Source organism: Acanthisitta chloris, unplaced genomic scaffold (genome assembly GCF_000695815.1).
Source record: "Acanthisitta chloris isolate BGI_N310 unplaced genomic scaffold, ASM69581v1 scaffold17628, whole genome shotgun sequence".
Classification (NCBI taxonomy): domain Eukaryota; kingdom Metazoa; phylum Chordata; class Aves; order Passeriformes; family Acanthisittidae; genus Acanthisitta; species Acanthisitta chloris.
The window spans coordinates 50,645-60,732 of record NW_008685628.1 but is presented as its reverse complement, the minus strand read 5'-3'; the positions used below and the strand labels follow the sequence as shown (position 1 = coordinate 60,732).

The following is a 10,088-nucleotide window of genomic DNA, read 5'->3' as shown; positions in this document are numbered from 1 at the left end:
GGAGATGTGCTAACAGGAACAACACACATCTCTCTCACAGAACTTGCTAAGAGGACTGGAGCATCTCCCCTATGAAGTCAGGCTGAGGGAGTTGGGGCTGTTCAGCTACAAGGTGTGCAAACCACCTGCAGAACATTCCTGGAGGTGCTGGATTGTTACTATTGAAGCAGTTAGGGAATTACAGCCAAGTGCCCTGCTCCAGACTATCAGGGGTTGTAGCTCCTTCTGGATGTATGTAAAACATTCTGGACAAATAGCTGTTCCATGGGATTAAGCTGCAGCCAAACTCAGGTTTGTTTGAAAACTAATGGATGGAATTGCCTTCAGTGTGTTATAACTCAGCTGATAATTGGTTTAGAGTTGAGCTGGAATGTTGGGTAATGTCTCATGGACAGAGAACAGTCGTGGCCTGATGTGGAGGTTAAAATGAGGGAGATATCTGAAGGATGCTTGGGAGAGCTGCCTAAGGGTAAAGCAACATACAAGGATTTGGCAAAACACTGATGGCTGAGCTTGGTTGGAGGAGGAAATCTCTTTGGTAGCTGCTCCTCGAAGCCCTTTGCCACTCCTTTAAGCTGTCCTGGACTTGCCATAGTTGTGTCAGCCTGAACTGGTGAGAAGTATCCGATGGCAGCAGTTTGCTGGTGCCAATGGAAATGAAGCTCCTCACTTGCTCTCCTTCCACTGGATTATTTTAGTTCCCCCATGTGAGTATTGGAAGCAGATGTAGGAGTTACTCATTCCTGGGGAACCTCTTTAAAGAGGAGATCCCTCATGAGCACTTGTCCCTCTGCTCTTAGGGTGTCTTGCACTTGTGGAGCAATGCAGAACCAAAGCTGCTGAGTGTTTCTGAGCTTTAGAGCACATCTCTCATTTTTGGCCAGTGTTTAGGTGCATTTGTCCAACACCAGGACTTGAATTTCGAAGAGAAGCTGAGGAAGTGTTCTCAGTCATTAATTGGGGCTGCTGCTGCTGCTTCACAGTGTGCCCAGTTGTTGTAAAAGTCAGAGCAGATTCAGAGAGATCCTGTTGTGCAGGAGAACATCTCTGAGGAGGATTCGCTGACTCAAAGCTGTGACGTGACTTGTACAATTGCTCTGTAAATAAATACAGATTACAGGAAGACTTGTACAATTGCTCTGTAAATAAATGCACATTACAGGAGCTGTGGGAGACAGAGTAGAGCAGCTCCTGTTAAAGCCTTCTGATCCATCACTTCTTGCTTTTATTTTAATCTCTAATCCCTCTCACTTGGTATTCCTGGAAGGAGCAGTGTCAGCAATTGGTCTGTTTGGTCCTGACCACAGCGAATTAGGCTGAGCATGTTACTAAACATACAGCATGGTCAGGAGTGTCTGAGGTGAGAACAGCCACTGGGTCACATCCTAACCAGAAAAGAAAAAGGTAGAAGTAGCTCAAGAGGAGGAGAATGAAGTCTGCATCACTGTCATGTTCTTTTAATAATCTTTGACCTCTCATGACTACGCACAGCACAGTCTATCTCCAGGTTTTATTGCCTTGGGTTGTTCTTTCCCCTTGTTGTGGCTGTGTCTCCCTCCAGCACACCTTGCTGTCAGGAAGCCCTGATTTATACATCCATTACAGATGGTTAGATAGGATCTGCCAGAAGAGGGTTAATAGTCAGGGGGAAAATAATGTGGAAAACCAGATTGTGTGGAATATGTGCAGCTGAGGAAACATCAGGAGCACAGAACTTCTCTGGGGCTTCCTAGGTCAGACAGTTATTCCCCTTCCCATCTACTATCCTAAACAGTGAATGCTGACAGCTGAGAACCTGCAACTTCACATACTACTGTGCTTTTTATTACCCAAGCCTTACAATAATTCAACCCTTTGCTGCAGCTCCTAGCAGGAATACTATCCCATTGTGTCATTGGAAAAGGGAATCTTCTGCCTTTGGAGCTCTGGAAGTTGGCAGGGGTGAAAATACTAGGCAGGAGGGGGAGCTGAGAATGTGTTTCAATTAAAAACCTGAAGTGTTGTTGTACCACAAAGCTGAAACATTAGTCAGACATTCTTATTGGGAGAACTGACAGGAAATAGTATGATCTGCAATCTGGGGTATGTCTGAAACATAAAGGAAGGGGAAAGTGTTGCTGGTTGGGTCCTTCTGGCCCTGGATTAGGGAGATATTTTGCCTGTAAACTGATCAGTGACCAAAGTGATCTGACATGTGATTGCTTCAAATTGTATCACATTGAGCAGTTTTGGTGTCCCTGCAGGTTTTATCTTGATTTTCTGTTCTCTGAACGTTGAGTTCAGGGCATTAAGTTTGGACTTAAAGTTTGGATACCCTTTCAGATGCCAGTCTTGAGTAAAACTTGTGAGTAAAGCAGCTCAAAGACCTTTTGTTTTTAATCTGTTATATCAGGTGTGTGACTTTTTTACCTTAATCTTAATTACTGAAGTAATTTTTAGGTCACCCAGTTCTCAGCTGTTTCCATCACAGATGGAAAAGGGGGTGGGAGGCACAGTCATGTCTGGAGTAGAAGTGTTGCATTGGGTTTGCTGATGGAAAAGATTTGGTGGCCCAAGTGGCTGATTTCCCAGAAGGGGCTAAATTGGGAGAAGCTACAACTGTGCTGTAGCACTGAGCCACCTCAGCTGGTGTCTCTTGGCTCTGAGTTAGCTCTGAGTAGAGTTAGCACAGAAATACAACACAGAAGTGAAACCAGACTGAGCTTCTTTCTGAAGACACTGCTCAACTCAGCAATAACATAGTCAAATGAGCAGGAGCTATTCCAGTAAAGGTGTGAAGGCCAGAGGGTTAAATCTGAGGGGTTTGTGATGAATGGGAGCAAATTCCTGCTCCAGGGAAGGCTGGGAGCTTTAAATGCCATCCTGAACCTCCTCTCAAGTGGAATGGCTTAGCCTTTGGAATGGGGAGAGCTGCAGGTTTGTGTAAACCCTCTCCAAACCTGGAGTGTGGGTTAAGTCTCAGGGAACTGGTGATGGAGAGCTGTCAAAAGAAGGGAATAAAGCCTGTGAGTATCTCCAAGTGTCTGCAGTGAAATGAGTGTGTAAAGGTATCGTTTTTAAAGTGCAAAATGGCTGTGGTAACTCCTCATTTCACTGATGTCTCTTGAAAAGAGCAAACCAGCACCACTTCTGAGGTGTTACTGGTTCTGCCAGTGGCACTGGTGTTGGGAAGGCTCTAGATCTGTATCTTGGCATATAATAACTTCATTTATCAGGTGACAGCTCGGTGCAGAATGCCATGCTGGGCTGGTGTGGGTGCTGCCTCAGTCTAGGGACAGGTTTGGTGCCCTGGGCTGTGATAGCTGCAGGAGAAGCTGTTTGCTCACAGGTTTGAGCAGTGTTGGGTCGGCTCCTGTTTCCTGGTGATCCCAGCAGTATCCCAGCCACAGATGCTCTGTATTTGTGTGTCCTGTCCCCCTCACCCCAAGGAGCTCTGTGGCTTAGGGACATTGATGAGTGGGAGTCAAAGAGAAGTTGAACATTTTGCCTGTTTCAGTGTTGATGATTTGCATATCTGTAATAACTTCCTGAGGTTTTATTTGTGTTTTCTGCTTTGAATAACATCTGCGCATGCTCAGCCTTGAAAGTATTCAGCTGTGCCCCTGTGTGAGTGCACAGTTATAGAGTTAATTTTGTCATTTTCAGCACTATTTTTGTGTTATTTGAGCTTTAGCACAGTGTGCCTGGACAATCAAAGACCTGTGGCTGTTCTGAGAGAGTTTTTTTTGTTTGGAAATAAGCTAAGTGCAGCAAAAAGGCTCAAGAGAAGAGCAAGTGAAGGCAAAAGAAGCTGAAACATAACTACTATAGACATACTCCTAACCTTTTTCCCTGTGGTGGTGCCATGGGAAGGCTATAACAGATGCTTAAGTGGAGATTGTAGATAGTCAAATATCTGTAGAGGAAACTTATTAAAGAGCTTTCATCTAAGCTAATATTTTCAGTCTCTGAGATTCCTGTGATCTCTGAATCCTTCAGTGACTTCAGCTGTAATAAAACTTCCTTTAGAATTTCTGTCTGAACTCTTTGCTCCTCCACGGGAGTTCTGGGCTGGATGAAACAGGAATGGTGGAAAACGATCTCATATCAAGTAAACACTAAGCTCATTAAGTCCTGCATCCTCAAAGAGCTTGGCCTGAGAGCAGCCCAGACAGGGAGCCAGCCTGGCTGATCACCTGCTCCGTGCCCAGGGGTTCATAACCTCTCCGTGTCTCAGGGCAGAAATTATGTGGCAATGTTTTGTCTGGAGGTTTTTTAAGAAACCTGCTCATCAGTCTGTGATTTTTACAAGAGAACTGAGCAAGTGGAAATCCAGAACAGGTGAAGTGAAGAGCAGTTAGGTGTTCCCAAAGAACACCTTGTGTGGTTTTTGAGCAGCACTAATGATGTGCCACTCAAAGCTGCAGTGGTGGCACATCCCTGGGAGTGTTCACCCTGCTGTCAAATCAGGGAGCTTTGTGCTGCTGGTTTTGGTACCTTAGATGTGGTTCCTGTCTCTCTCTAAGTGCCTGCAGCTATTCCATACACTCCAGCCTGGAACCAAAGGATGTGTTTGATCACAGAGCTGGTCTCTAAAGCTTCACTTCACCTGCAGTGCAATAACCAGAAGCAAAAGATATTAGAATTACCCATTCTGTCCTGCAGCAGAGTGTACCAGATGTATCCCAGACCCCAAGGTACCACTTGGCTCTGTAATCTCTCTGCTCTGAGTTGCCTTTTTGACCATTCCAGCCGGATTTGTGCTGGATTAAAGTGACGTAGAACTGTGGATTTAGGGACAGAAGTGCAGCAGAACCTGCCTTGGTTTCAGTGCTTTAAGAGATCTACTGGCAAGCTGTTTAATTACCTAAATGCTCTGCAAGAACCTGAAGAGTCCTGCTGCTCAGCCTGGCCCTTCCCTCCTCGGTACCAGGGAAATACACTTAACTTGTGTCTGGATGTTTTTGTTTTCCCATTGCACACAGCCAGCATGGACTGAGCCCCTCTGAGAGTCTCTGCCTTAAACAATGCTGCTCATGGCTTTTTGCAGCTGTTACTGAATATATAGATATAGAAATGGTCAGGCCAGGTTCTCTTGGTTAATCCATAAACACTGCAAATGCAGATTTTCCTTCAGTGTAGTTCAGGATTTCCTCACTGTAAAACACTTACTCCTGGGTGGCAGTTTTAGTGGTGGTTTTTAACATCCTTCCCTAGGCTTTTTTGTTCATTAAACAATTCCAGCTGACAGAGAAAGATGGAGCACTTCCATAAGTGTTCCCACGATCCCCAAGTGAGGAGCATGACCTGTGACCATGTGCCAGTTCTCCTTCCTGGACGGGAGAGATAGCAGGAGGTAAAGACAATACTTGGGAAGAAAGATCCCCTGCCTGAGCTTGGCTGCTGGAGCTGGGCAGGCACAGGTCATCTGAAGAGTATCTTTCCCTGGGGACTGAGAGGTTAGCAACAAGGAGTGAGGAGTTTCCCTTCCCCTGGACATCTAAGGAGGAGAAGTTGTCTTGTGACTTGGCTGTCACTTTTGGGCAGGAATGTGGTGCTAGTTCAATGATCAATTTGGGATCACTTTCCAGGATAAATAGCTTCACTCCAGGCTCATTTCAGCCAAGAATTTGCTTGTCAGATTATCTAAGTGCTTAAGGAGTTTGGGTTGATGTACATTACTTGACTGTGGTCATTGTCAGTGACAACAGGTAACTGCCATAAACTTCTGTTCCTGGGGTCAGTGCATCCTCCTCAGGCTGAAGGCTCAGATCTTCAGGACATTATTGCAGGTGTATGGGAGTTGGAATATTTTGCAAGGCTGATCTATGACCAGAGCTGGATGAGAAATAAATACATGATCTCCCCAGACCAGGCTGTAAATGTTTCTCTTTTGGCAGTGAATGGGCAGTGCCTTTAAGAACAACTTTCATAATGACTGTCCACTGAACTGAGCTCTCCCTCCTTTCCTCATTCCTAGGGTATAGCTTAATTGCAGGAGGCTTTGCTTCCTGTTTCTCCCTGTCCTGGGGGCTGCTACAGTGGGGAATGTGATAATGGAACTGCTCTGGTCTTGAGGCTGTTCTTAAATCCAAACTTTTGGAGCTTGGCAGGACACAGGAGGGTGAAATTAAAGGTAAACTCATTGTATATGGGTAGCTAAAAATGGCGAAGAGAAAAGGGAGGGAAGGAGCAGTGGAAAACTGTTCTTCACCTGACCTGATCAGAGTAACTTGTGCAGGGTTTGGGTGCTATTAGGCCTGCAGGAAAGTGTCTGTATCTGTTGGTGAAAAGGACAGCTAAAGGTTATGTCAAGTCCATGATTCGACACCTCAAGTGTCTGTGGTGATGTCTGGGGCACATTTGCTGACTCTGAAGTGAAGTTTAAGGGTGTTTTCTGTGTCAGAACTGGTGTGAGACTCACTGCAGTGAGCCCTTTGGAGAATGTGCTGAGATTTCTCCAAGTAACTGAAATCCCTGATCTGTCACACACAGGCAGCTGTTGGTGTGTGTTTTGTGGCAAGGAGAGAATAGTGGCTCATACTCTGTGTGTGCGCTTCATTTTTCTGATAAAGCTGGAGGAGGGAGAGAGCTCTGTGTTGGAACAGAGTTTGTCTTGGATACTGATTATCTTGAGCTGAACAGCACAGTGCAAATGAGGAAGTGTTGGACCTGTTTTGGGAGAAGGAACTTTCAGTTCCTTAACTCAGGTTATTATTGAGATAATGTGGAAAAACAACACATTAAATCCACAAATGTTGGAAGCAGTTTTTGGTGAGGTAAGGACTGGATTCCTTCCCATCAACAGCTCAGTGTTAAACTGGTAACATCATGACACCAGTTAAAGACTGCTCTTCAATCCAGTCTAGAACCCTGTTTGCAATGCCAAGCCAATAATCCATGATCAGATGGAGTGAGTTTTGTTTGTATCCATACAAAACATGCTGCAGCTTTGGTACAAGATACAGTTTCTAGTTCTGAGGAGTCAGCAAGCACTGCTGTTCCTGTGTGTGTGGGAATGTCATGTGTTACCTGTCCATGTCCTGACCAAGGGCTGTTTTTGTTCCTGCAGAGTGACCAGCAGCTGGATTGTGCCTTGGATTTGATGAGGCGTCTGCCTCCACAGCAGATAGAGAAGAATCTCAGTGACCTCATTGACCTGGTGAGTATTGAATGCTCTGACCAAGATCTGGTATGTTAAGATCATTTCTGAAACACCTCCAAGGTGTGGTGATTCGTTTCTCCCCATGTCTTTTGGCAAGGTTGAACAAACAGCAATTGCCCAAGCAATGTCAGGAATGTACATGTTTATTTTGGGCAAGCCAACAGGTACTGCTGTGTGTGCAGGACACTTTCAGATGAAGGGCCATTAAAGCTCTCTTGATGAAGTCATCCCCAGGTCAGAAGCTGCTGTTTAAATCTGGAGCTGTCTGTACAAGTCTGATGTATTAACTTGTACCTGTGTATTATCTCCTGATAACCAACCTGTCTGTGTGGAGCTGTGGCAGGTGCAGTGGCTGTGCTATGGCACAGGCTTCAGAGACACTGCTCAGAACATGTCAGAGCACTGGAGAACACCCAAATCTGGTTATAATTTATACTCTCTCAGGTATTCTGTGTCAAAAAAACCCAACCTGGCCAACCATCTTGTGCCTGGTACCTGTTTTCTATTTGTTCCTGGAATATTTGTTGTCCTGAAAACTGCTAATGAAGAAAACTAACTTAAGGATTTCTAGGCTCATTACAAGTCGCATAGGATTTAGTTGCACATTCTGAGATGCACTTTCAGTCTATAATATCCTCATTAGTGTCAACTGTCCCTTAAAACAGCATGTGGCACAGTTGCCTGTGGAATAACCAAAGGCATTACTGAAATATGGATTTAATCTATACAGAACCTACTAGTGGGAAAAGTTCTTGCTATTGTCCAGTCTAAATACATTATTGAGGCTTATTTCTGCCCTAAGATTCTAAATTTGTGCAGACAGGACATGGAAACTGGAGCAGCTGTGAGAGCTTTGAATTAAGCTTGTCTTATCTCTAGTGAGAACTACATCCCTTTCCTGTGGCAGATCGGAATTGAATGTGGTGCTGACCCACCTAGTCCAAGAGCCCCTAATACGTCATGGTTCTGCACACAGCAGTGTTTGAATTGGTGCCTCTTAATTAAATTGCTTGAATTGAGTCTGAGCTGTTTGTCTTCTTGGTGTGCAGAAGAGCAGCTGCTTAGCAGATAGAGGTTTGGTTGAGGAGGTCTGTTCCTTGATGGTTCAAGAGTTGGTGAACTGTGGTCAGAAAGATGCTCTTGACTTAGCCTTATCAGCTCTAAATAGTTCTTTTACTTCCATAAGCCAAGATACAGGTAGGAGAGCTCTTTGGGTCAGGAAAGAAATGATTCCCTGCAGGAAGGGATTGCTTCTCTTGAAACTATTTAGTAATTGGCTACATCTGTGCCACCAAAACTCTTGGCAACCTCAAGCATCATTTTTGTGGCTGTTGCTGGAGGTAGGACACAGAGTAACTCAGTCTCTGATATGATGTGGTGTGACATGGTTGGTTTTCTGATGGAATTTGGAGCACTGAAGGGATATCAGGGTTTGAGCAGCTCCCAGGACCATTCAAAACAAGGAGCTGTTTGGGAGTCATGGTGAGCTTGACTGTGTAATTGGTATGAGGCTTTTTTAATGACTCAGAAAATTGCTGGTTACCTCTAAATGTTGGAATTACTTTTGGATGGTGCTCATTAGTGCTCTCCATGCTTTCCATCAGCAACACACACACTGGGCTCCTTTTCATACTGCAAGTGTAACATGAACCAGAGCAGTTTGATGCTTGTTAGAAGGAGGGTCTGTGTGATTCCCAAACGAGTCATTGCAGTCACTTCTCTGGGGGAGAGATGAAATGATTTGTTAAATCCAGTTGGATTTATTTATTGCTGAGACGATAAAGATGTTAAGGAAAAGATGTTGACGAGATGTTAAGTAAAAGATGTTGACAATAAATTCTTATAAGAAGGACATGGAACTGTTGGAGCAAGGCCAGAGGAGGCCACAAAGCTGCTCAGAGCACTGGAGCACCTTCCCTGTGAGGACAGGCTGAGAGAGTTGGGGCTGTTCAGGTTGTGTAGATATCTCACAGCACTTTCCAGGATCTGAAGGGCCTACAGGGAAGCTGCAGAGGGACTCTTTGGTAGGAACTGGAGTAATAGGACAAGGACTAATGGGTACAAATTGAAAGAGGGGAAATATAGGTTAGATATTAGGAAGAATCTTTTCCCTGTGAGGATGGTGAGACACTGTCCCCAGGTTGCCCAGGGAGGTGGCTGGCCTAGCCCTGGTGGTATTCAAAGTCTGGTTGGCTAATCCTTGAGCAACCTGCTCTGGTGGGAGGTGTCCAGGGCAGGGGGTTGGGGCTGGATCATCTCTAAGCTCCATCCCAACCCCCTTAACATCCTATGAAACTATGAGACTGCAGCTACTCTCAGCTTGACCTCCACAAGACTGAAGTCTGCACTGGTTAGGTAAGAGCAGTGTATGCTCTGCCACCTGTCATAGTTCCAAAAACATCATGAGCCAGACTGTAGCAAATAGTTTTTTGACCTTTTTTGGCAAATTTCATCCAAACCTTTACAGCTGATGTTTTGATTCTGTTTCCTGCCCCATTACCAGACAATAACCTCCTTGAAGGAAAAGGTCAGACTCCCAAGTGCCTGAGGAGCATGAGCAGGTTCATTAAAATTGTGTTGGAATTATAAAGGATGATGCCCTCACTTCTTGGTTTCCTTGTGCTGGGCTCCCTTGCTGCATTACACTGCCCTGCTGGAGGACATGTGAGGCAGAGGCTCATGTCAGTTTTTTGGTGTGAAGTGTAGGTTATTACTTGAAGTCTGCTTGCAGCTCAGCTTGCCGTAGTCTTACAGGACTTGATCTCTCTGGTGGTTTGCTGCTTGAACATCCATTGAAAGGAGAAGGTGACTTAGAAAGGTTTTTGTATGTAAAAAGTCTTCCAAAACTAATACAGTGAGAAACTGACATCTCCCTCATTGAATCATGGAATGGTTTGGGTTGAAAGGACCTTAAAGCCCACTCAGTCTCACCCCCTGCCATGAG

At 45.0% G+C, this 10,088-nt stretch overlaps 1 protein-coding gene across 1 annotated transcript in view; it reads left to right on the top strand.

Annotated features, from left to right (window-relative positions):
- Positions 1 to 7,051: 7,051 nt before the first annotated feature.
- The window catches only part of CAPZB (capping protein (actin filament) muscle Z-line, beta), a gene marked incomplete at its 5' end in the record, with an annotated part of 46,323 nt that continues 43,286 nt past the window's right edge, over positions 7,052 to 10,088 (top strand). The window contains one exon of the mRNA XM_009079856.1: positions 7,052 to 7,141. Coding sequence (XP_009078104.1) covers positions 7,052 to 7,141 — 90 coding nt within the window. The remainder of the gene's footprint in view (positions 7,142 to 10,088) is intronic.